Consider the following 27,375-nt stretch of genomic DNA (forward strand, 5'->3'; position numbering starts at 1 on the left):
ATAAGAGGTAGATCCGTGTAGAGTGTAAGTTGGCAGCAGGGAAGGGGGCAAGGAGAGCAGGGTAAGGGGGCATGAGTGTAAGAGGTGGATCTGTGTAGAGTGTAAGGTGGCAGCAGGGAAGGGGGCATCTATGGAAGAGGCACACATGTAAGATGCAGATCTGTGCAGAGTGTAAGGTGGAAGCAGGGAAGCAGGGAAGGAAGCAAGGGTAAGGGGCATGAGTGTAAGATGCAGATCCGTGCAGAGTGTAAGGTGGCAGCAGGGAAGGGGGCATCTATGGAAGAGGCATACATTGAAGAAAGGAGAGCAGGGGTAAGGGGCATGAGTGTAAGAGGGGAATCTGTATAGAGTGTAAGGTGGCAGCAGGGAAGGAAGAAAGGAGAACAGGGATAAGGGGCATGAGTGTAAGAGGTGGATCTATATAGAGTGGAATGTGGCAGCAGGGAAGGAAGCAAGGAGAGCAGGGTAAGGGGCAAGAGTGTAAGAGGTGGATCAGTATAGAGTGTAAGGTGTAGCAGGGAAGGAAGCAAGGAGAGCAGGGTAAGGGGCATGAGTGTAAGAGGTAGATCCGTGTAGAGTGTAAGGTGGCAGCTGGGAAGGGGGCATCTATGGAAGAGGCACACATGTAAGATGCAGATCTGTGCGGAGTGTAAGGTGGCAGCAGGGAAGGAAGCCAGGAGAGCAGGTTAAGGGGCATGAGTGTAAGAGGTGGATCTGTATAGACTGTAAGGTGGCAACAGGGAAGGAAGCAAGGAGAGCAGGGTAAGGGGCATGAGTGTAAGAGGTGAATCTGTATAGAGTGTAAGGTGGCAGCAGGGAAGGAAGCCAGGAGAGCAGGTTAAGGGGTATGAGTGTAAGAGGTGGATCAGTATAGAGTGTAAGGTGTAGGCAGGTAAGGAAGCAAGGAGAGCCTGGATATCTGGAGAGACTTGCAATATCCTTACACTCTACGGCTGAGGATATTTTATTCTCTGTTTCACAGGATCAACCATCTCCCTTCCTTCAAATTGCTTAAATCCTTGGTGCTGTGCGCTCTCACATGCAAGAGGCAGCATAGTGCAGTCATTTCATTGATTAATTAAGCATATCATAACAGTTGGTCATTTGTTGTAAAAAGGTATAATAATATGTTTAATGTCAGATTTATAAACTGATGGAAATCGTAATGTATATATAAATAAATACAGAGATTGCCTATTTTTCACTAGAGGGCGCTGGTGATAAACAAACTGATCTAAACAGAATCCTGACTCACAAACTAATTTGATGGATCATTCTTTGTGAAGTAATTAACTTTCCAGTAGCAGCAACGATTGAAGAAAATAAAACAGAGATTTTTTTTTTTTTCCTTTTTGTGTTTTAAATGTAAAGAACAAATCATTTCATTGACAAGAAATACCACATCAGTCCACCTTCTGAGGACCTTCTTTAAGGGGGATGTGCACATTGTGTAAAAGTATCACACTGTCACTCACTCTGAAGGCAGCCAATGGCTGGACTGGGCGGATCTACTGCCCTGTGCTGTATGCTGAGGTGGGTGGTAACAGAATGGTAATGACAGGTGAGCAGACCTATGGATGAAGAGGGCTCATGGAAAGTCCCGATTTATATCTCTGTAGTTTTTTAAAGTTTTTTTACTTAAAAGCAAAATTCGTAGGGTTGTGCCAGACCTAAAGTGGAACAAGTGACGGTAATACCAGTCAGTCTGGCTTATGAGTGAAAGTGCCTTTGTGGTCACTGATGGGTGTAGGCACTCAATACATCATCATACATACACTCGGTCTCTCTTCTTAGTGGGAGAAACAGAGGCAAAGGAAACAAACAGGAGAAAAGAAAGAGGAGGGAGTGAAATACAGAGAGAAATGGAGAAACAGAGAGTGAGGAGTGAAAGAACATGGGAGAAGATTTGCATAAATTTTTCTACCTTGGCTTGTGGTTTGGCTTCAAGAGAATCTTCAGGATTGCTTTTAATAACTGTGGCCACGAGTTTTGTGTTTGACGTCATTTCCCCCGGCAAATGCAGAGACAGAAACTTCATAAATAGGTCTAATCCACTAGCACTTTTTATCACACTTCATTCTTCGCTTCTGCTGTTTCTAAATGAATCACGGATTTCACTGTTACCTGAAATAATGGCACTGATTTACCAAACTCAGAAGGATGGACCCCCCGCGAGCCCTTCCAGGGTTTGGACTTCTGATTTGCAGACAGGCGGGATAGAGCTGTGACCTCACCCCACAGGCCGAGCATCCATCTGCCTATAGGTTCACATGAAAGCAGCTGACACCTAGGGGTGCTGTACTGTGAGGCGGTGCAATGACAACGCTCTGCAGAGGGCGGCTGCTGAGTTTTGTGTCATTAGCCCTGGAGCATCAGGAGGGCCAACAGCAGCTCCTACTCTCATCCTCACTGAGCTGGACTCTGCCACCGCCGGGTCCACAGGGAGATCTGTTCCTGCCCTCGTCATTAACAGATAAGGAGTGTAAACTGGTGGGAGGTTAAATGAAGATATTGTTCTCATTGAATATGATGCAGCAGCGCCACCCAGTGGCAGACACAGGTTCTGCGCAGTGTCCACGGTGCCTCACAGGGTGTTCACTCATACGGCTTCTTTAGTACAAAAGTAACAGCGCCACCTAGTGTCAAAGACAGACCTTCTGCAGCCCCCTCGGTTCCTGTGTTCACACATATGGCTCCTTAGTACAAATGTAGGGTCTGGGGAGGTGACATGCAGACAAGTACACAGCTCGGAATCCAATGAACATGCACTCCCCGAAGTCTGTTATCGAACACCTGGAAAGACAGACATTTTCCACAGTTAGACAGTGAGAGGCAGAGGCGGGGATTCAATGCAGCTGGTGTGAGACATGGAGACTTTATGGAAAGTGGACACAATGGAACAGCAACCAGTGCTGGTCATGACGAGGGCGTAATCAATATAGTGAAAAGAACTCAGCATTAAGTTTGAATTTTTAAAAATATATTATATATATACTTCTTTGCTACCAACGATCAGCTGCACCAGCATGGACACATTGTACGGCAGGGATCCAAAAATCATTTAGAAAAGAAATCTTATATCTAGGCTTAAACTTGCATCTAGTCACGGCCAACACGTTTCGGCATAACACTTTCTACAGGGCCCAAGTGCACGCCACGGCAATCACGCTTATAACATATATATATATATATATATATATATATATATATATATATATATATACACATACACACACTTAAAAAACAAAGGTTACAGGGAGGTTATAGTTAGGCTCACATTTTAAATCTACAAAACCACTGAAATACCAGTTATAATTAGATTTACCTCAAGTAACTATAACTGGTGCCCTACGGTAACTATAACTCACGACCTCGCCATGCACAGTATTTTCAATTTTTTCACCAAACACTTTACTGCAATATTACATTGATATTATCAATTATGTTATCAAAGATGTCATGAGTGCTGTAATTTGTGGGTTAATTAGCAGTGCATGGCAAGGGCGAGAGTTATAGTTACCTTAGGTTGTGTGAGTGCATATATCAGTATTTTAGTGGGTGTGCGTCAGTGTGTGCGTGGGTCTGTGAGTGACTGCATGAGGCTGCCAGGGAGTCTGTGATTGGGTGTGTGAGTGTCTCAGTGGGTGTGTGAGTGGGAGAAATTGATTGAAAGAGAGACAGAGAGAGTTTTGTAGGCTTTAATATCTCATATACTTAGAATGAGACATTTTTGTTGGATTTAACAAAAAATGTATTTAATTTTTTTTTTAAAGTACATATATATATTTTTTTAAAAGGGAAAGGAGTCCAGCTTGACTCGAACGCCCATAGCTCAGTGTGAAGGTCTGCAACATTCACACTGAGCTATGGGGGTTTTCTTTATTTTTATTTAGCATTTTGTGGGCTATGTGGGACCAAGAGAGAGCCCTCATGGGCTTCCCCGCAGTCCCTACTTTTTTTTTTCTTTTTTAAATCATTTAAAAAAAAAATTCAAAACCCTTTACAGGCTAATTTTTTTACGTAAAAGCGGCGCAAACGTTCAAAATATAATTGGATTTTGTAAGTTTGCGCCACTTTTGCATAAAAAAATGACTCCAATGCAGTGCTAAAAAGGTAAAAATCAGGCCCTTAATCTCTGTCCCCTGACAGAAATGAAACTTTGGATTTTGACTGCGGGCCTGCTTTAAAGGTCTCGCTGACGAAAGCCAAAATGTTTGCTGTGACTTGGCTGCCACAGCAATCAGCTATGCCCCGGGACGTAGCAGGAGCTGACCTTGGAGTGTGGCGGTCTCCAGGTCCATCTATAGCTCCACCAGGGGAGCCCACCAACAAGAACTTAGCCCCAGAAGTGTTTTCCCCAGGGGTGGTGGTCCCTGGGGCAGCGAGGGGGGCCGTGCACCAACCCTCTCCAATTAACATGTTGCCCTGCACTTTGTTTTTTTTAAAGAATTTATGAGCGGATTTGTGATCCACCACATCTCTGCTAGTAAAATTTAAAAAAAATGCTTTTTAGTCCTGGGGGAGGGACTGGGGCTTTGGGGCCCCACCACCAGAGCTAAGGGATCAAGGTATTCATACGCTGGCCCATTTTGTTTTTTTAAAACTTATTTTTAGGGACCGGACTGAAGATGAGTCCCAAGATGACTGACAACACTTCAAGTGTTAACAGCCAATCAGATCTCAGCACAAGATCGTTAAGGGTCGTGAATCCTTCATGTCCCTAGATCCTAGATATACAAATGTGTTTTCTCCTTATTTTCTCAATAACTAGAGAATGGAATTACACCAACACATGTCAGCACTCTTTCTGGACCATGACCTACCTTCCATCCAAATTTGGTGTAATTCTGTCCAGTAGTTTTTGCGCTATGGCTGTTCAAAACCTGTATGGAAAAATGAATGGGGGAAACTTGTTTTGGGACCCCGTTTTATCTCACCCCTTCCTCCCCCTGCAGGTCAATCTGAAACTTCCCATACAGCAGCTGACGGGGCTGGCAAATATTTGTGGAACGTTTTGTGAAGATTCGTCAAGCGGCACAAAAAAAAGTGAAAAAAAGCCTTTTATATATAAACTATGTCCTAACTGTAACTACCTAGTGGCGACAACCACTAGGTAAGATATATATATATATATATATATATATATATATATATATATATATACATATATATATATATATATATATATATACATATATATATATATATATATATATATATATATATCCTCCAACACTCCCTTAAATATCAGGAGAACCAGGACACCTCCAATGTGAAAATTTAATTTATTTCAGCACAAACATCCAACGCGTTTCGGCAACAGCCTTACTCATGGATAAGTCATTGCTGGAGTGCTCCAAATAAAAAACCCAAGTTAATCATAAACATAAAAAACAGACAAGTTCTAAATTCATCCACCATGAAGCACATATTGCAGAGGCCATCTTACAGGGCATCTATAAACCAATTACACAGTAGTTAGTAACATAATCTTGCAAGTTGTTAATCCAATTTGACTCTAATATTTGTTCAAAATCTGTCATAAAAATTCCTTATGATATCACTAACCAGCAAGTAAAATCTAATAGCAAATGTACAAAATTATAAAATCATTCATTATAATCTCAAGGTACATTAAATATAAATATTTTCAGAATTTAAAACTTAATATATTTTTCTTTTAAATCTTAAATATTCATACCCATGTCTCAATTGCTAACACTAAGGAGGTCATTCTAACCCTGGCAGTCCAAGACCGCCAGGGCTAAAATGACGGGGGCACCGCCAACAGGCTGGCGGTGCCCCGCAGGGCATTCTGACCGCGGCGGTTCGGCCGCGGTCAGAAGTGGAAAACCGGCGGTCTCCTGCCGGTTTTCCACTGCCCTTTTGAATCCGCCATGGCGGCGCAGCGCGCAGCGCCGCCATTGGGATTCAGACACCCCATACCGCCATCCTGTTCCTGGCAGTTCGCCAATGGCATGGGCACTGCAGGGGCCCCCGTAAGAGGGCCCCACAATGAATTTCACTGTCTGCATTGCAGACAGTGAAATTTGCGACGGGTGCCACTGCACCCGTCACACCTTCCCACTCCGCCGGCTCCATTCGGAGCCGGCGTCCTCGTGGGAAGGTTGTTTTGCACTGGGCTGGCGGGCGGCCTTTTGGCGGTCGCCTGCCAGCCCAGTGTAAAACCCAGAATCACCGCAGCGGTCTTCCGACCGCGGAGCGGTATTCTGGAGGGGGAACTCTGGCGGGCGGATTCCGCCGCCCGCCAGGGTGAGAATCACCCCCTAAATCCTATAACACCCAAGTGGGCATACATGCATACAAAGGACTCCCTTTGGTGGATGAATTTAGAACTTGTCTGTTTTTTATGTTTATGATTAACTTGGGTTTTTTATTTGGTGCACTCCAGCAATGACTTATCCATGAGTAAGGCCGTTGCCGAAACGCGTTGGATGTTTGTGCTGAAATAAATTACATTTTCACATTGGAGGTGTCCTGGTTCTCCTGATATTTAAGGGAGTGTTGGAGGATGCATTAGGCCTCTCGGAGCCCTTCCAGGACCGCTGTATGGAGCACCTGCTTTCCGGGACTTGTTTGCGAGTTATATATATATATATATATATATATATATATATATATATATATATATATATAGGAAAACGCCTCTGTCATCAGAAGAAATGGAGTCACACTCACATGTGGGCTCTTTTGTTTGTAAAGTTCAAACAGACTTCTGATTGCACCCTACTCTCCTTCCCGACGCGTTTTGGTCCACCTGGACCTTGTTCCCAGGTATGATGCTAATAGTCCTATTTCACTACCAAGACCACACACCTCAATTTCAAAGAGGTTGCTTTTCAAGGACTGGGGAATTTCAATATATTGTTCCAAGACGTTTCAAATATTCACCATTTCTCTTTTTACATGCAACTTATTAACTGAGAGAGCAATAGATGTTTGTCTGCGCCCAATAATATTGGGATAGCGTGTCCTTTCGCAAAATCTAGAGGGTTCTACCCTCATTAAGACCTCTCTCCAGAAGGTTCTAATCCGGGGCAGTGCCATAGGAGGTGAGTAAAAGTACCAAACTGGCCCAAATGCCACCAGCAAGTACTGTTGCTGCCCCTCTTCTATTGGGTGATTGTGGTCAGTGTATAATACAGCAGTATGCAATTTTAGGCAACATTTCCTTGAAAGAGGTACTGCGAGCTGAAGCTTGGTGTAAAAGTGTCTCGCTTTTTGTTTGTCGCAAAAGTGCGTTCAAATTCCACAGTGATTAGTCTCAGTAATGTAATGAAACCTGAGGGGCCTCCCTGCAAACTACAGTCAGGATCTTTTAGGTTAGGGTACTGTGCTGAGGGGGACCGTTCGAGCTTGGGGACCCCGGTACCCCGGGAGCTGCAGGGGCTTATGTTATGCCACTGGCAAGACCTCTTTGATGCTCCTGAAGTATGTGGTCCATAGGTAGCTGTGGTGGTTAACTGGTTGGCACAGAAGACTCTGAAGTGTTAACATCATTTGGATGGTTGCGCTTGTGTGGCTTGTGATTCTAAGCTCTGTGGACAATCTCTTCAGTTCTCTCGTTAGTGAGTCAAGTTTAGACAAGATGCTAAGAAGGGAAACGTGCAGGTCTAGGGAATCCAGAGATGTGGATGCTCGATCCTTATACGAAGAGCCAGAAGTTATTGATTGGTGAATGGAACTTTCATGATGAGAGATGGGGAAAGGAGGGTGGTTCTGGGCTGGGCGGAACAGGTTTGGTACATGGTGTGGTGGTTGCCTGTGGGTGGTAGCACAAGTGGTGGGAATGAAGAGGGTTCATATTATTGTGTTGTGCTCTGTTCACCTCTGTGAAACAAAGCAATGTCAAGAAATGCTGCTCCAATTCCACATTTCATTTTTGAGGTTTCATTCTAAAGTCCCCTCCTCTAACTCAGGCCATCTTAGCTATAGCTCAGCTGCAGATTGAAGTTTTTAAGTGTGATCATACTGTATTTGAGTTTTAATTCATGTACCTACTCCTGGGATAAGCCTTGGCTGCTCACTGCGGGAACTTATGAAAAGCAAGTTTAGAAAATGATCAACTGTGGTATCCAAAAGGAATGAAATACTTCTAAATCTTGAAACACCAATGGTAAATATCAGTATTACTGTGAATAAGGCCATGCATCCACATAATGTTTTATCCATGCAACTAGGAGACTTGACATCTGATCTCAGCTTTATTGTTACACCTAGGCACAAAGGAAATAAACACTTTATTCTAAAGGTGGGCAAGACCCACAGAACTATGACATTTCACTAGGAAGGGCAGTCCCTTGGCTTTGTCATCAGAATCACTGCCACCCAAGTTGTGGTTTAGCGGACTAGTTTGAAACCTGAAACTAGGTGACACAGATTTAAATCCGGGCATCCCATTTGGCCACTTTTGGACTTATTGCCCTGTTTGTGTTTTTGCCAGACTGGAAGTATTTAGAAGCAACATAAATGTTCCTAGTAAGTGTGTGGTTAAAAAAATATATGATTGTGATTACTAGGGGGAGTGGAGAAGTACCCAGTCTCATGGTACATTCACTTTAATGCAATACGGTGACAAATGCAGCAAGCAGCAGTGTGCCACAGTCTCTGGTCTACTAGTTTAACAAACTGTTTGATCCCGGGCAGATCATACTCTTGTGCTCTGTCCACTCATCTGACTGAATATGTGAGCCCTTTGAAACATGCTTAGTGTAATTAATAAACACTACGGGCATGACGTGCTGATAAAGATATCTGAACGGGACTCCATCTTAAAGTGTGCTTAGTGTCAGCTTGACTTTAGTTATTACTCTTTGTCAGCTTTAAAGAAGATATTTACATGTTTTCATGACACAAAGGCACACTTAGCTTGAACAACAACGTTTTCCTGTTAGTTTATCAGCAGCATCAAGACAGGACTCTGGCCAAGATACCCTATAGTATCTATGTCCCAGGGTCATCTGGTAAATATATACGAGATATAATATTGATATGTGCACAGAGATGCCACATATAAGTACTGATTCTGCCTGAATTCTTCTTGACATCCACAATCAACATCAGTGCAAATGGTCCACAAGGGCGACACTTCACCCTTGGGGACCATTTGTGTCTAATATTGTTTATACCCCGGTCCCTTGGTTATGTGTTATTTCCCCGTATTTTAAATGACATCCACAAGCAGTTTGACCAGTTAGATTTTAATGTGGTTATTGTTTTATATAAATTCTGAGATTTGACCATTCAGATTGGAGAGGTCTTAGTCCTCGAGCTTTGAAGAGCGGACTCAGATTTCATATTACTGGCTGGTTCCTACTAGGCCTACGTTGGACCTATGGAGCTGTAATTGAGTTTGACTGAACTCCAGTAACAGAAGGCTCCCTCCTCCTTGCCCTGCTGGCTGAAGGTCTGACAACACAGAGGCCCTCTGTGTGGCAGGTACGCAGAGCTGCAATTGTAACACTTCTGGAAAAGACAATATTAACCTATCTTTCAAGCTCTCAGAGTAGTGAGTGATAAGAGTGGGTGTAGGAAATAAGGAACTGAGGGCGTAATTTAGAGTTTGGCAGATGGAATTCTCGGTCACATTTGGGGCGGTTATTGCCGTCTGCCTAAGTACAAGTGCATTATATTTAACGGCACTTCTAATGCAGCGGGTATATCCGTTACATTTGTGATGGAGTATCCCATCCACCAAACTCTAAATCAGACCCTGGGTGCTGAGCACCACAATATACACATGTGTTGTGTTCACCCTTATAACAGTGACCTGCTTCATATGTTCCGTGGCCATAACTCATGCACTAATTCATAGAATACTGCAATAAGTGTTTTTAAAAATACACTGTGTTATAATTAGTACAGATGCTTGAGTGTGGCATTCTAAGCATGAAAGGTGTGCTTGTTGAATACCACTGCGTTCCTGGGAGATGGACTGTTTCATTTACCAGCGTGAACTTCGCCCCTCATGAAACAGGGCAGAGTGCAGGTCTGCAGTAAACCGGATCCACCTTTCTCATACATAGCGCATTCCTTGTGTTAGGGGGTCTAAACCTGTAGACTTACAGAACAGCCCTAAGACATGTAACAATGCATGCAGGGCAGGTCCCCAGCAGGGTTGTCATTTACATACTCAGGGATGTTTATCAGCAGGTGGGCTGGTTTCCAGCTCTAAAGCTAAACCTCCCCCTGAACCTGCACGGTGCAGGACCACATCTGTGCTGCAGCTCCTCCCTCAAGCCACCTACAACTACCTCCTCTGCAGCTCACACAGGGCTCAAAGAGTGAGAGCTGCTTGACATTTGAGAGTTAAATGTGATGAGGAACCAAAATGTGAGACGATTGACGTCTTAGACTTCCTCTGTGTGGGCAGGGCGATGTTAGCCATGTGACTGGCCACCCTGTATGGAAACCTGACTTACCAAAGGCCAGTCACCACACCCAGAAGGACAACATATCAGGACAGTTAAGGACCTTGTTAAAAGTGACCACAGGCTGCAGCACTTAAAAGGACTGGCACTGCAGAGACTGGTCTCTCCCGAAGCCCTGTGAGGAGCAGTCACTGCCTGCTGCTCTGCCCCACAGGTACCCACGTGCTGTGGCCAAGCCTTGCCACCAGTGCCCCGTACCCTTCACACCATTCACAGGCCAAGACCACACCACAGGGGAAGCATGTAAACTGCACTCCAGAGGGTCACATCTTAATAAGGGCCCTAGTGCCCATACTGTGAGGTGCCTGTCAGAGCTATCAGGCCTGGGGTTGTTTGAGACCCAGGGGACAGAATGCCTTAAGCATGGTCCGACAACACTAAAGTGTCAATGTGAGGCATGAACCAGCCCCCACGAAACAAACCTGGCTGACTAAAACCAACAACTTATGTCACTTCACACAGAACTATGGCCACTCCACCAGTGCCAGCATGTCAGACATACCAGCCAGAGGGGCAGAGGTGCCAAGCCTGACAATACCGCAGATCAGATCCAGTCTTGGCAGACCACAACAGCATCATAGCTCACTATCAGCAAGACATTATTCATCCAGCAGGTATGAACTGCATTTATAGAGGAGAGGGCTTGTTATTACACTGATAATGCACTACACAACTTGACATAAGTGCATTTTTGTTTCCTAAGCACACTTTTATTAATTATACAACGTAATTAAAAATAGTGCACTGCACAGACAAAACAATGCTCTTTAAACAGAAAAAGTAAGTTTTGTCCAGGGCACTGACAAAAAAAAAAAACTACACAGTCTTCTCTGGGGTGTATTTTATTAGTATTTATATATGCTGCATTCCCTTGTGAGCCATAAAGTGCTTTTATAGGTGGTATAGTGCTTCATACCCCCTGTAGAAGAACTTTACTTCCACTCTACAAAGTAGGTATTTTGTTGGGTCACATACACCACTTCAGGAGTGCACATCCTCTGAAACAGTCCACTATACTTTAACAGTGACTTTGGCACTGAAGGCTTCCAGGAGCTATCCATTTGTTTTGTTTTCTCTTTCCATGGTGACATGCATTGGTGATGATGACCACTGGGTTATGGGAAAGAGGGGGCTGCTGATGTGAGGACCCTTTGTCTGGATGATTCTAGGTCCATGGACTGACTATCTGTCAATGAGGTACTAGGGAGACCTCTCATCTGGCTCCTTTCTTCCCATGTGAGAAGAGCAAGATTTTTACTGATCATCTAGTGAGAAGAGGTCTGTGGTGGTACATTGTTTTGGTGTGACGTACATCAAGTGTGCATCCCCTCACTGGCTACTTGTCACCACAATTAATTATGATCTAAAGCTCCTCTAGGCAGTAGTGGGAGATACTTCTCATGGCTTTGATCAACCAACGCAGTAAATATAGAAATGTGTAAGAGGTAGGAAACTCTTAGGGTGCTTATTTGTTTAGGTTGATGAGTGTGTATGCTCTTGGCTGGAGGGCTGTAGGACATTTTACAAACAGACCTTCTAGGTATAATGCCTGGGATATTTTTTTACTTGCTTTTAATTTGTTCCTGATATTTGTGCTGTAAAATATCCAATTTAGACACTTTTATAACATTTTTAGTAAATGTGTGTTGTAAAAAATGAACCATTTGAATCCATATTTTTCAAAATGTTCTTGCGGTGGAGAACCTCTCCCCCTCCCCAACACCCACCTCTTTCAGTCTTTCAGTTCAGGCTCGCTCGTGTATTATATGCAGGTCTAGAACTTTCACCGACCACTCTAAAATCCACCAGCCCCCACTGACACCTGTCAGCCCAAACGTGTGCTGGAGAATGTCTTAAAACAACACTTGCAGGGCTCACTTAGTGTGACACGGACCAGTGTGTCTTGTCCACGGTCAGTGCTCACTGCTTCCAAAGGGAGCCAGCTGAGCCTATCCTTGTGTGCATTACACACTCATATCTCTAAATCATGGATTTCAGCCATCCTGGGTACAAACACACTGTCCCTATAAAAAGGTGACAGACTCTTACAAGCTGCTGCTGCAGGCGGTCCCGTTCGCCCAGTGGAATCCATCCTCTCTCTTCCGTAGACCGATCCACACGTGGTGCTCACTGGAAATGTCCATCAAGAAATTCTGCACAAAGGAAAAATAATTCAGCCATGTATTTTTTTTATAGATTTCAAAAAGTTTAGATGGATAGAACAAAACAATCAATATTTATATCATCCATATGTCCTCGCTCATATAATGGGAACAGCTAAAAACATATGTCATTAAACACATTTTAAAACAATACTTGATTCCTAGTTTTGTCGTAAGTGCGTTGGGTATAATTTAGTTTATAATTTAGTCCTATCATTTTTGTGCCACAAGTTGTTTCAAATGTGAGAACTATTCGCTTTACTAATGCTTGGTTAAACTACTTGATGACACAAACAACCAGGAAGTCGCAGAGCCTGTAAACTACTGTGGCATGGCAGCAGCAGGGGGCGCTGTGCAGGAAGAGACAAGATGTGAATGTGCAATGGAGAAACCCACAAGGGAATGGTCGTGATTAGTGGGGGAAGTCATCTGGTGTTGTAGTCATGAATCATACACATTCTGTCAGGGATAAGTGAGGCCTCTGTGACAGGTCACTTCAAAATGTGTCATGTTAGGTAGATATTTGTTTATTTAAAATATCTTACATTTATTTAAAGAAGAGTCATACCACCTACAAACAAAAGATTGACATAATAAAACTATACAACAGTGGTTCCCAACCTTTTGACTTCTGTGGACCCCCACTTTATCATTACTGGAAACCAAGGACCCCCCCTCCAATGAATCATTGTTGGAATCTGGGGACACCCCATTGAGTCATTACTGAAAGCTGGGGACCTAATCTGTTAATATTATTTCATTTTTGAAGCAGTCGCGGACCCCCTGAGGAGGCTTCGTGGACCCCCAGGGATCCCTGGACCACAGGTTGGGAACCAGTGCTATACAACATTGCCCTGTACTCTTAAAATCACATTTAACAGTGGAATTGACAAATGAAGTAAAACGTCAGGTAGTTAATTCCACCACCCAATTCTAACATCATGTGGGTTTGACCGACCACTGGTGGCAGAAGAGGCCCGGGTACCATCATCTGATTGGTGCTCCCCCCCCTCTGCCCTGTAAGTGGTAGCCGGGTGAAGGGTTGTGGTAGTTTGTGGAGGAAGGAGTTATGTTAATAACACAGACTCACAGAAGAAGGTAAAGCAAGTTTATTCAATCTGAGGATATCAAGCCCCCCCTTTTTCCCACACACAAATGATACAGCATGCAAATCACTAACTGTACAATGGATTCTACAATCACAATGTAACAATGTAACATATGTACCATTGTTAATGATACATTGGAATCCTCAACTAGTTTTGCAAATCACTGAATAATTACAATGAATATTTCATTTGGGTTTATTGTTTCATTCTATTTGGCCATCAATATGCTAAAACTGGGCAAGCATCAAAGCATAAGTGCAAATATTTTGGTGGAAATATATGCATTACTCTTTATTTTATTTCCAAATGAGAAAATAAATATCATTCAAGTATTTTCTAAAGTGCAGCGTATCACCCGTGGGGTCTCAAGGCGCTGTATAAATGGATAACTACTGATAAGATGGCCAGAAAATAAATATGGATAATCCAGACAGAAATGTTAAAAAAAATAAACACCACAAAACTGGGAGCTCTAAATGTAACATACATGCAAATGCCAATAATACATTGGGCTCCTCAGCTCTTTTTTATTATAAATATTATCAGCTTTTAACCAACCCAGTGGGTTCCTGCTCCCTGACTAATCATAGGGCCACTATCAACGAAGACTCAACACAAACAGCACCTTCCTCCTCGGATGTAGAGAAGTCCTCCATTAGAGACAGGAATATCCATGGAGGCAAAAGGATGCAAGAATACAAAGGGTGAACAGTAGTTCTTCAGTCAAAAACAGCTGTAACGTGTGGCTGGACCACAGCACCCTATAGCTTTCAAACTCTGCATTCTCCTAGTTGCTGCAATATCACCTATTCCAAGTTCTGTGACCTGCTGCCTCCACTGAGCTCTTTGTGTGATCCCTCCGTGTCTTGTCAGATTGAAAACCACCCTTTCCATTATGCATCGCTGTCCTTTCTTCTGAGCCTTTAATTAACACTAGATTTTTATAAAATGTACATGTATGAATACATTTTTGAATTCATGGCAACATTGATGTTCTGGAACTTGAGGATTATCTGTGTGTTATTTACATACTTAAAACAATACCGAAGGCCGAGTCAGTCTTGGCAGCAAGTAAAGGTAGTCGTTCAAGAAGAAGGTAGTGATACATGGTTATGCTTTGCCAGACAGCAGCTCCCCAACCAGTTGGCTTTGCCATGGAGACCTACCCATGGTCAGCAGTGTCTGGTGATAACCAGTGCCAAATGTTGGAGAGAGGTCTAGCAAAACCAACAGCAGATTCTCTACTTGAAGCATCCTGTCTTCAGAGATAATCCATCGAAGAATCTAGTGTCACTGAGATTTTCATAAAAGACAATGGATGTTGGAAAGAGGTTATTAATAAAAAATGAATAGTCTATGAATCACAGAAGCAGGCATTGTCTTAACATGGGAAATGGAGCAAACTTCTCGAACACTGGCAAAGCACTAATGTATACACGTGTGTAGTCTGATCTTATGAGAACAAGTGAGACACTCTTCAAATAGTAATAATAAAGTGCAACCACTCTGATGAAGCAAGCTGGTCTTCAAAGTTTAGGTGAGCACAGCTCAACATCAGAGACAGGCACTTCCTTTGAGAAATGTTAGTCGTGCTTTGCTCCGCATTGAACCCCCATTCTCCAGTTAAATCCCTTTGATCCTGGCTGCCATTAGCCCACTTTCCCATCCAGACACTGCTAGCTGGGAGATGGTGGCCCTGGAGAAGCAATGATGGCATCCTGGGCAGCTGCAGTGGGCTTTCTCACCCACTTCCTTGCTTGTCCTGCAATGTGTCACCCTGGTGTCTAGTTACGAGGGAGACCCAAGACTCGATAGGCATGGGGGACACTGCTCCCTTTGCTGGGTAGATGCTTTGGCAGCCCTGGAAGTGTCCTTCGGGAGCTGGTGTTTCAGCTGGAGTTCCGGCTCCTTTTTGCTTCACCTCAGCAGGCCCTGGAGCCCCGAATCCTGTGGGAACAGCTCAAACCCCGACAAGCATGAGCTTCCTGTGGGGCTGGTGAGCATGACTGCTCAGGGGAGGCGAGGGGATCACTGTGGGCCTCTGAGCTGGGAGATGTAGTGTCTCATTAGTAAGAGATGATGGGACCCTTTTGGTTCCTGCGCGACTCTGCTGAAATGTGACGTGTATTCGGGTGTGGTGAACAGAATTCATGGTTTAGAATGTTAGGTTCCCGGTTACATTCTGAGGATTAAAGACATGCTATACAAAGCTCTGTGTGTAGCAAAATCATTTACAAATACAGGGGCTAGGAAGGACACTCCAACTGGTGACGAGATAGAAGTATGTAAACGGAAGAACTGACAGTGCTCTCTAGAGATTTGCTGTGGTCCGGCAAACTGCTCATGTGTGCCACATGGGCCATAGTCAAAGTGAAGATCAACATATGTGGAGTCACAGCATCCACCCAACCAGTGCAAAGCTTTCGAAGAAGACAAACAACTTACAGAGAAATGTGTGTATTATTGGTCAGAACCCCACTAGTGAGACCATGAAAAAGATACTTTGCCACAGTGCACCACAGAGCCAAAAGCTAAATGGAACAATAATGCTAAAGGAAAGGACAATCAGGTACAGTGAAACACTAAAGGCAGCGACAACCACGTGCAAGAAGAGAAATAGCCAGATACAGAGGAACGCTAAAGGTAGTGAAAACCAGGTACAATTCAGAAGATTGAAAATGGTGCTGAACACCTGAAGGAGAAACAAAAAAAAATCCTTATTGCAAAAGAGGTCTCATGACCTCAAACTCGGTCTGTGACGACCCTAATGCCAGCATGTCACAGGACCTCAAAGATGTTGTAAATTAAGCAGATTCGAGTGGACAGCAGATGGTGCAGAAGAGAACCCCACGTTCAACGTCAGTAAGGTCCACAAATGGTTATAATGGTGTTTCCTTCTTGCAACCATTACTTACTGCTGAACAATCACTGGCTACTCTCTACCCACAAACTCAAGACGTACAAACTCAGCTGGGAACACTGCATGTCAAGGTCCATTTACAAGACAGGAGAAGAGGGCGAAAGATGATGAGGTCCACTCCCACAGAAACAATGTGGGGCTACCTGAGAACGCAGAGGGTCAGAATGCAGTAACCTACTAAGAGACGTGGATCCGTAGCTTTGTCCCCTCCTACTTCTCTGTTGAGCGGGTACACAGATTGCCAGGGAGGAGACCCCCCTTCGGTGCCATGCGGGGGCTGCTTGTGATTCTGTCTTCAGTACTACAAGGAATGCAATCTCATCCTGAGAGAGAGTCGAAAGCTTGACAACCAAGTAGTGGACAATGTCCGAGTGATGATCTTTCTGGGCTGCACGATAGCCATGCAGCATCAGTGGAGTTATTTTCTTGCTGTGAATCTTGGACTTCAGGAATCCAACATTATACATTTTTTCATCTTTCTTGCATGTCTCCAGGTCCTGGCGGGTTGTACAACACACTTTTTCACTGATTCTAATGAGGGCTGAGACTGGGCAGAACATTGTGGGTTGGGAGGTTCTGCCTCGTTGCAACGGCTGCCTGCTGACTCGGGGACCTCCATCAGGAGCCGTTGGTGGAGATGAGGTTGCCAGTCATCAAAGTTATTAGACCTAGCATCCTAGACATGACTTCCCCTAACTTTTTGACTTCTGACCTCCTTTTTTATTGGCTTTGTTTTTTCTGGCCTTAGGACTCTGGGTACTTTAACACTGCTAACCAATGCTAAAGTGCAGGTGCGCTCTGCTTAAAACATGGTAACACTGACTATCCACAATAGGCATATTACATTTACTTATAAGTGCCTAGTACAGTGCACTACCTGTGCCAAGGGCATGTGAATTAAATGCAACTAGTGGGCATGCAACAGTGATTGTGTCGTCCACTTCAGTAAACTTGGCTCAGGCTTGCCTCTGCAGAGCCTGTGTGTGCAATTTTAAACTGCCATGTCAAACTAGCAAGTTAACCCTCTTTTTAATAAATATAAGTTACCCCTAAGATAGGCACTGGACAGCCCCACAGGCAGGGTGCAGTGTATTTTATAAGTTGGACATGTACTTTTAAGTTTTACATGTCCAGGTAGTGAAAAACTCTTATATCTGTCTTTCACTACTGCAGGGCCTATCTCTCTTATAGGTCAAACTGGGATTGCCTTATTACATTTTATAAGTGTTATTTCCATGTAAGAAAGGATGGGACCCCCAGGTTTGGTGTCTCTGGAGTCACAATTTAAATCACAATTGATGGTGAAGTCAGATTTAAAATTATAATTCTGAAAATGTTCTTACCTTAAATCATCTATTGGCTTCTGCCTGTCTCTGAATACATGTCTTTGTGGGATAACAGCTGGTCTCTTGTGTGTTCCCTCCTGACAGCCACATACAAAAGCAGATTAGGTATGACTGATGGACCATCAGCATCCTGATGGACCAGCCTGGGCAGAATGGAAGGTATGGGCTGTGTCCTGGTCCCATACAAAGGGCTGCATAACCCCCAGTAGTGTGTATGGGGCCAGTGCAGGAAGGGCAGGGCCCCTGTGCATTACAAGGGCCTCTCTTTGAAGTTTCCCCCACTTCAAAGGTACCATAAGAGCCAGACTTCTGACCCCACAAAATCAGTACATGTCTGGACCTGAGTACATTCTGCCAGGAAGGAGGACTGCAGTGCTGCAGAAGGGACTGTCACTCTGATGGAGTCTGCTGGACTTTGCTGTACTCCTGCTCTGCTGTAACTGGCCTGCTGCCTGCTGTCCTCCTTGCCTGGGAGTGAAAGGGACTGCACCTGCATCTCTACATCTCCAGAATCAAAGTGAGTACATGGGTTTGCTGGCTTGCCTCCTGTTCTGAAGACTCAGGGACAATCAAAGACTTCACTTCGTCCTGCAACAGCACCTAGACTTTACTTGCTGCAAGTCTTGGAGTTCCAAGAGGAGTCATTCCACTCCTGGGTCCTTGGGAGTGGGAATAAAATGCTGCAAATGCACAATCCACTTATAGCCATCTATATGTTGGTCAGAACTGATACATCTCCCCCTCGACACCTATTAAACAGCAGAGGGTATTATTCCACCTAGTCAAACTAAAAAACAAATATTGCACTACTCCAAGAACCGCACCTTTCTGAACTAGAGGTTAAAAAGTTAAAAACAAGGTGATTGGTCTGGCCACGTGCAGAAATGGCCACCTTATCTCAGAGCTCCAAGAGGCAGCGGGACCTATACGATGATGGGGGCACCCGGAGGGCCATGTGGCTCCTTAGGTGTGCCCCAGGAGACTCTTGGAGTACTGTGCCCCGACCGAGGACGCAAGCTGGACACTCTTGGCACCATATGCGGCTCCCTGCCAGATGGGGTGGGTGGGGCCTAGATGGCAGCCTGCAGCAGCGGCCTCGCGTACCCAGGAAGAGTAGCTCCCGGAGTACTTCAGATGGGCCGCGGTATAAGAGATCTGCTGCCACTGCCAGCAAAGAGGCTCTAGCGAGGGTCCCTCCCTCCATCTTTCATCCGGAGGCCCTTTCTACCTACACTCCTCTCCCACTGCTCCATCTGCAGCAGTCTGTTTTGGCCTGCAACCACACGGGGAGGATATGACTGGCGATGGGGGAACGATGGGGGTGTGATGCTGCTATTGCCCCCCCACGTCTGTGAAGGTGACTTGTTAGTGCTGTTCCAGGGATACCCGGGGACTGCCTTCTCCCTCCCCCCGGCTCTGGCTTCCCCTACTTGACAATATGGAACATCACAGGATTGCTCTCAACTAGGACGGCATGGGTGGGGAGGGATCGTTAGGCATCCCCCTCAACGGGATCAGCCCCCTCCCCACAAAGCTTGGAGCAGTGGTCAGTGAAGTACCCTATTGCGAAGTGCCTCGCCCCGCCTAATTAGGAGTAGCCTTCAGTGTTCTCCTTCTGCCCATCCTTTTGAGGTTGCACACTCATTGCCTACACTATGTGGGCTATTGCACCAAAGGACTATCACGAGAACCCTGGGCCCTGTGATCACTCAGAGATACCACTGTTCACCGGCTATCTTCCTCCCCATACAATATCATCAGCGAGGCTCGGAGATGGGGTGAGGACACCTTGACAGAGGGATCTGAAGGGGGTGGAGTTCGTAGGTGGGGTCTGTCTGTGACTTGGGGTCTACGGATACCCCACAACGCCTGCACACTCTCCCTCATCTCTACTCTGCTTTCCCTACCATGACGGAGGTCGCGCTGTGATCAGTGTGGCCCTCTGCACCATCCCTTCTTCTTGAACAATCGATTTTGGACGACAGACTAAGCAGGCAAGCCAAAGGCGAGCGCTTCGGGACCCAACTCTATGGTACTAATCTCTGGCAAACCTGCAAGACAACGCCCCTTCTCTGAAGCCCTCCATCATACATGCCCGATGTCCTCTGCCAAGGGACTGCAACCAACTGACCTGCCCCGCGCCACAGCCAATCCGGTGCAGGAAGCAACGATGGACTGCATACTTACTGCAATTATTACAGCGGTGGGCACAGACTTGAGGGCATGGACTCTGATATATCCTCATTGGCCATGGAGACAAAATCCATATGATTGGACATTGCATGTTTCCAGACTAGAGTGTCAGGACTGGAACATCGGGTAGCGACAGTGGAGGACCATCTCAACACCACTCCAGACTGCGACCAAGAGCTTTTGTATCTCCACAGTAAGTGCATTGATTTGGAGGACAGGAGCCGCAGAAACATCATCCATTTTTTCATATTCCTGGAACAAATAGAAAGGACTGATATCTATACCTTCTTGCGGACAGCCCTCCCCACACTGACAGGCTTAACTTTTGACCCTTCATTGGAATTTCAGAGGGCACACCGACTGGGCCCAAAAATACCGGGTGGATCAACCAGAACCAGTCCAATCATTGCCTGTCTCATGCGCCACTGGCAGGTCGTCAAATGCTCCTCATGGCCCGATCTCATGGACCATTCTGAACAGGAGACTACGAGGTCCGCATCACAGCGGACTTCTCGAAGGAGACCAACAACCATCGAAAAGCATTCCTGTCACTTAGACCACGACTACGCCAACTGGATGTGAAATATGATTTGTTCAACCCAGCGCGGATGTGGATCACCGAAGACCAATCTTCCAGGGACTTCTACGAACCAGAGGACTTACAGCTCTTTCTGGTCACCCTGTCTCCACAAGTAATGGATATGACTCCTATGACCCAACTTTCATGACAGACTGTTTGTGCTCAGGGCACGCCACCTCCGCCAGCCACCTTGGAAATAGAACCCCGTCACAAGAATGATCTTCACCTCAGATGCAGGGATCCATAGAAACTAGCGAGGGTCCATGGTGAGAGAGATCAAATACTGCGGATGGTGGCGCACCATACTCAGTTGTTCGACACGAACAAATCTCACTCCCCTTTGAAACTGTTTCCTGTCCCCACCTGACATCACGGGATGGCACGGAGCATTTACTACCCAAGAGACTTGATTGAGCTGCAGGACTCTCACCCCAGTATCGGCGGACAGATGAGTACCTTGCTGCATTGTGTTGCTTGTTAATTACAGCATCCAAGTCCCAATGTATTTAAATCCTTGTTCAGATTTACTAAATAGTCAAGATACATTTAGCTTTATGTCTACGTCTCTAGCGTTGTTTTTTCTCAAAATTCTGACCTGTATGTCTTTTCTTCTCCCCACCTCCCTCTCTTCCTCTACCGGCCTTCTTATCACCCCTTTGGCGTACTAAGGTCCAGCTAGAACAATTGCAGGAATGTGTGATATGTTGAATGTAACACGTAGTATGTAAGACATAGGGTGCAGTGTACAGTCTTCCAGTTAAGCCGAATAAGGTTATCAATGGGGACTAAGTCTTATTCCGAAAACACCACAATGCATCTTTAATATTGTTTTTTCATGTTTAAACTAATGTTGGAACTGAACTGCTTAGGCACTCCGGACTCTGCGATTGCTAACTGATATTATTTATGACCAGGCTTACCTCAGTATAGGTGGACAGATGAGTATCGTGCTGCATTGTGTTAATTGTTAGTTACGACATCCTAGCTGAGATGTACTTTGAATATAGTTCAGATTTACTAGTTAGTTGAGATACATCCAGGTCCACAGGGTTGTTTCCTTCTCTCAGGATTCTGACCTATACGTCCCTCTTTCTTCCCCTACTTGCTTTCTTAACACCCCATTGGCGTACCAGGGTCCAGCTAGAACACCTGCAGGAACATGTGATTTGTTGAATGTAATGCGCAGCACGTAAGATGCAGGATGCAGTGTACACTTCTCTTGCCAAGCCGAACATGGTTGTATCGGGGCCTAAGCCCATAATGTCTCATTTTGAAAGTTTCACGCTGTGTCTCTTATATTGCTTTTTTATGCTTAAACTGATGTTGGAACCGGGCTGATCAGGCACCCCGGATTCTGCAGATGCAAGCCAAAATTGTTTATGACCAGGGTAGTACCTTAGGTTTCATTACCCCATACCCCATGATCTCCTGTATACAGTGCTAGATCGTGCCCACCCCCCTACCTCCCCCGCCTTGGGACCCTCACCCGTGACCCTGGAGCTTACACACTAACACATATCCATACCCACTTGCATGCTCTCAATCCTGTGTCATGATTACAAATCTTCTATGCCAGCGGCTCCCTGTGCGCACCCTGCCCCTGGAAGGGGCCCTCCTGGCCATCCGTGCAAGCTCCACAGGTCTAGACTCGCGGTCCACAGTTTTGGACCCTTTGGGCTCTACCCCTACCCATAACCGGTAGGCCCTCCTCTCTACCCCTCTCTTCTTCTCTCTTTGTCTCTTTCTTCTCACTCTATCATCTTCCTTCTTTTTCTCCTCTCCCTCTCCTCTACCACTTCTTCTCCCCCTCTTGACTGGTTTCTATCTTTTGACTACGACCGCACATCCTTTTCCTGCCTTGGCCTTCCCACCCTTTTTGTGTTTGTTTTTGTTTTTCTCCTTCCCATTTACTCTGACATAGGAAGTCTGAGACACCCTCCTGTGTTCTCTAGATCCAGAAGGACACCTTTTTACTCCCACATACCCATATGATGACCCCTGCCATGGGGACCACTCTGCCCTTGAAAACAGTATCTTGGAATGTTCATGGTGTCATGCACCATATCAAAAGAAAGAAGATCCTCTCTTATTTGCAATGCAAACACACAGATATTGCCCTCTTGCAGGAAACACATCTGTCATCCTTGAAATCCGAAAAATGGCACCGTGACTGGGTAGATAAAGAGTTCTATAGTGGTAGCCCACCATCCCCATTGGAAGGCTCTGGTTCTTCACGCAAATGTGGGGTCGTGATTCTTCTTCGCCGTTCCTTACAGTTTGAGGCGCTCCAATCTTGGCCAGACACGGATGGTCGATATATCCTTACCAAACTCAATATTGGAGGTTGCATACTATGTATTGGGTCTGTGTGTGCTCCTCCGGGTTCCAAACATTCCTTCTTTCTACGCCTAAACCGCCTTTTGACAGAGATTGGTGCCTTTCAATACCTCTTGGGTGGAGATCCAATCCTCGACAGAACAGGCAGGTTGGACATTGGCAAGAATGCGGATAGGGCACTCTTTGGAGATGTAATCTTGGACCATGGACTGGTAAATCATTGGTGTTTAACACATCCGGCTGACCAAGAGTACACTTTTATATCACCGGTTCACGGGACACAGACCTGATTGGACTATTTCCTCATCTCTCTTACACTGGTCTCCATGATCAGAGACTCCCGGATACTGGAAGCAGTGATCTCCGACCATGCCAGAGGGAATTTTTGGAGCTAGACTTGGGCCTGGCTTCTCCCGGCCAAAAACTGTGGTGTCTAACCTTATCATGCTACAATACACCGAAAGGTAAGGATCAACTATGTGCCCACGTCTCTGCCTATGTAACTGACAATAAAGGTTCAGTCTCCTCTCCCCAAGTCTTCTGGGCAGCAGCAAAGGCGACAATCAGAGGACAACTCATGAGAGACGCATCCCTTGCTAACACCCAGAGACGCTCTTGCCAATGAGAAATAGAAGGACTAATAGCAACATATACCCACAATTGCAGAAAGAAGAAAAACCACGGCACATCGCAGATTCGTAGAAGTATCTACACTAGTATCGGGCACTTCTATGTTCGTGGTCTTGAACACACACACATATCTATCGGATACGGGCCTCTCCTTTCGTACACAACTTTAATCTTTATTTTCTTTCACATCAGGCACTATATTGTACATAAATCTATGAAATACATGTGATTGATTCATTCCATCTTCATATCATTATGTTCACAGCCTTGAAAAAGTAATTACTGACGAAACACGTGTCAGCTGTTGTTTTATTTGAACATGAGAACTGTATTGGCCTGTTGACACCTTTCCCAGTTGTTTTGCTGGGTCAACTTTAGGGTGTACGTCTTCTCTGACATACCACAGAAGAATAAATAGATACTTCTACGAATCTGCGATGTGCCATGGTTTTTCTTCTTTCTGAAAATCAACTGTGGACCTTTTGAGGCGACAGATTATGCACCCTGTGGCTGGGTGTTAAAACCGCTTGGTCACTCTTTTTCAGAATTCAATTGAGACCTGACAGACTAATACTTTGGATACAACCTTTAGATTACATCTTGGAAGTGCGCACCACTCTTACACAGCCACAACTTGTTGTTTTTGTAATATATACCCACAATTATATGGAATCTCGCTCCCCAGACACGAGCTGTTGTCTCGAGAAGACAAAGATGGAGCTCAACGCATTATATACTTCCCCGGCAGAGTACGTCCTGCAAAGGATGAAAGGCAGACACTATGAGCAGGACGAAAAGGCAGGTCAGTTGCTCGCACCCCAGCTACGTCAACGGGAGGCAGCTCTCGCCATCCATGCCATCCGGGATGTTGAGAGGACGCTCTTCACCCACCCACACGAAATAACTGATACATTTGGACGCTTTTATCTAACCCTCTATGCCCCCAAAATGAGACAGGATCATGGCAGACTGGCTGCATTTCTTGAGGGCACCCAGATTCCCCGCCTTACCGAGGAAGGCAGGGGGCTACTAGGAGGCGAGATCAGCAAAGAGATCACACAAGCAATATCCAGCCTATCCTACCACAAAGCCCTGGGGGAGGATGGATTCCCAGTGGAATATTACAAATGGACTGGTGCAGATACGGTGGCCTCCCACTATAAAGCCTTCCGGGGTGCAGGGATCCTTATTTCCTATTTCTAATAGGGCATCCATAGCGGTCCTCCTGAAACCAGGTAAGGACCCCTTACTATGTGGCAGCTATCGTCCCATCTCACCTCTTAATAGAGATGTTAAGATACTGGCCAGCATCTTGGCGTCTCACCTCAAAAATACATTCCGTCTCTTATCCACCACACCCAGGTGGGTTTTGTACCGTGACGCTCCTCCATAAACCATCTCCGCACCCTTGCACATACACTCTGGGACACCAGAAACTCCTGAGAAGGCCTTTGACCGGATCTAATGGTGGTATCTTTGTGAGACCCTGAAACACTATGGTTTGGGTGATGGGTTCATCGTCAAAGTTCGATGGCTGCACGACTCACCCACGGCACAGGTAAATTGATGGGAGATTCCTTTCTGACGTGTTTTCCATCAAACTAGGAACCCTACAGGGTTGTCCACTGTCACAGCTGCTTTTCCTTTTGGCAGTATAGCCCCTGGCAGCTACTATCCGACGGTCACCCACCATAGCTGACGTCCCTATCCCTGGAGGCCTCTCCACGATTTACCTGTATGCAGATGACATATAGCTCACACTTACGGACCTCTAAATTTCCCTTCCAGCACTGCAAGATATCCTGGCAAAACTTGAAGCACTATGAGGGTATAAAATAAACTGGGATAAGAGTGAAGCTCAACCCCTGTCCCCAGTAACCACAAGTGCAGCTCTTACGGCACTTCCAATTGCCTGGAAACAATAACGCCCTAAATATCTGGGGATCCTCGTCAATAAGGGCCTAGCTCTCATGGTATGATCTAATCTGGAACCCCTGCTGGACCGAACCAATCGTGATTTTGAAAAATGGGTCTCTCCCTATGGGGGAGAGTATAAGCTGTACTCATGGTCACTCTGCCACAGTACACTTATGTGCTAGGGATGTTACCACTATTAGTTCCTCTGTCAATGCTCAGAGCGGTTGATGCCTGCATACTTACATTTGTGTGGGGATCTCTTAAACCACAGCTCTCCAAAGTTAACCTTATTGCACGGCGGGAATGGGGGAGACTGGGATTACCTTCAATACAGCACTATGCGCTGGCACTACATCTTTCGCATTTGGCCTTCATATCAGACCCACCCCTGTGAGTAAAGGCACAACAAGTACTCTTGCATAAACCGCTGGGTCTGGATCTGCTCTATGGTTCTAGAGCCCCCACCCACACCTTGATCATCCAGTCATACAGACCTCGCTGGACTCTTGGAGCCGGGATCACCGCCTTCTGGGAGTAGATCCACAGATTCATATGCACGCACCGCTCTGGGGCAATACCGGTTTCTTAATGGGGGGAAAGTGGTTGATTGGAGGTCTGGCCGGCTACGGGCATCCTATCCATTGACCAACTCTTAGATAATGGGACGCTGAAAACGTTCCCGGTGCTACAAGCTGAATTTGGACTCCCTGACCAATGTTTTTGGCAATATGGACAACACTCACACTGTCTCTAGAGCCATTTGGCGACCCACCCATGGACCCTGCAACATTCACTGGTGCTTGAGTATTTACGAACCTGGGGCTCCTTCTGGGGAGTGACGTTGTGGCTAAACAACCTCTCGAAGTAACATATTTTTTCTCTACCCCTTCTCACCTCTCTTAGGACCTGATGGCAAACCCAATTGCAGGTAGACTACGATATGAAAGACTGGACTGACCTACTGGAGGCGCAGGAGCGGGGGTTCGAGAGGCAAGAATTACATTTTCCCTTTTTAAGACTCTACACGACTGGTACTGGACCCCCTAGAAGCTTAGAGCGGCTAGACAATTGCCCTATGAGACTTGTTGACGATGCCCCCACCTGCGTTGTGATTCATTGCATATACTATGTGACTGTCTGAATATACATCCATATAGGGAGGCATTTAGGGTCACACTGAGAGAGATTCTACCCTTGCCGCCCTCTCTCCCAAAATCTCTGCTACTTTTGCATGACACTGAAGCTATCCAAGGCATGTACCGTATACAACTTCGCCTCTTGCATACAGCACTAACCATGGTTAAACTATGTATTCCTCAACACTGGTGCGCGGTCATGCCCTCCTCTCACGAGAAATGGCTGTCGGCAATGTTCCAAACTGCTACCCGTGAACATATCATATATACCCTACAGGACAAGACAGAGATATTCCTGCAAACATGGGCCCCTTTCTCCGACTAGCGAATAATTAAACCCCCCTCCTTCCTCCATGTCCTCCTCCCCCATCTCCCCTTTTTTTTCCCTTTCCCTTCCCCCCACCCTCTCTGCCGGTTGTACTTGCTTGCTCTCCCTTTCTTTGACTCTCTCCTCACTTCTCTCTCTCACCGCCTCATTCATATACTATTTCTCTCTATTGCTCCTTCTTTCTGGTTCTTCCTTCCTACTTCCCTTCCTCTTTTTCTCCTTCCCCACTCTCTGCCCCTTCTCTCTATAACTCTCTTTGTCTTCCA

The 27,375-nt window shown here is 45.6% G+C and overlaps 1 protein-coding gene across 1 annotated transcript in view; it reads right to left on the reverse strand.

Annotated features, from left to right (window-relative positions):
* Positions 1-1,352: 1,352 nt before the first annotated feature.
* Positions 1,353-27,375, reverse strand: part of LOC138283051 (C-type lectin domain family 2 member L-like) — a 170,642-nt gene continuing 144,619 nt past the window's right edge. The window contains exons 4-5 of the mRNA XM_069221192.1: positions 12,501-12,604; positions 1,353-2,793 (exon numbers count right to left, since the gene is read on the reverse strand). Of these exons, the coding sequence (XP_069077293.1) occupies positions 2,682-2,793; positions 12,501-12,604 (216 nt within the window). The 3' untranslated portion in view covers positions 1,353-2,681. The remainder of the gene's footprint in view (positions 2,794-12,500; positions 12,605-27,375) is intronic.

The sequence above is a fragment of the Pleurodeles waltl genome, chromosome 2_2 (genome assembly GCF_031143425.1).
Source record: "Pleurodeles waltl isolate 20211129_DDA chromosome 2_2, aPleWal1.hap1.20221129, whole genome shotgun sequence".
Classification (NCBI taxonomy): Eukaryota; Metazoa; Chordata; class Amphibia; order Caudata; family Salamandridae; genus Pleurodeles; species Pleurodeles waltl.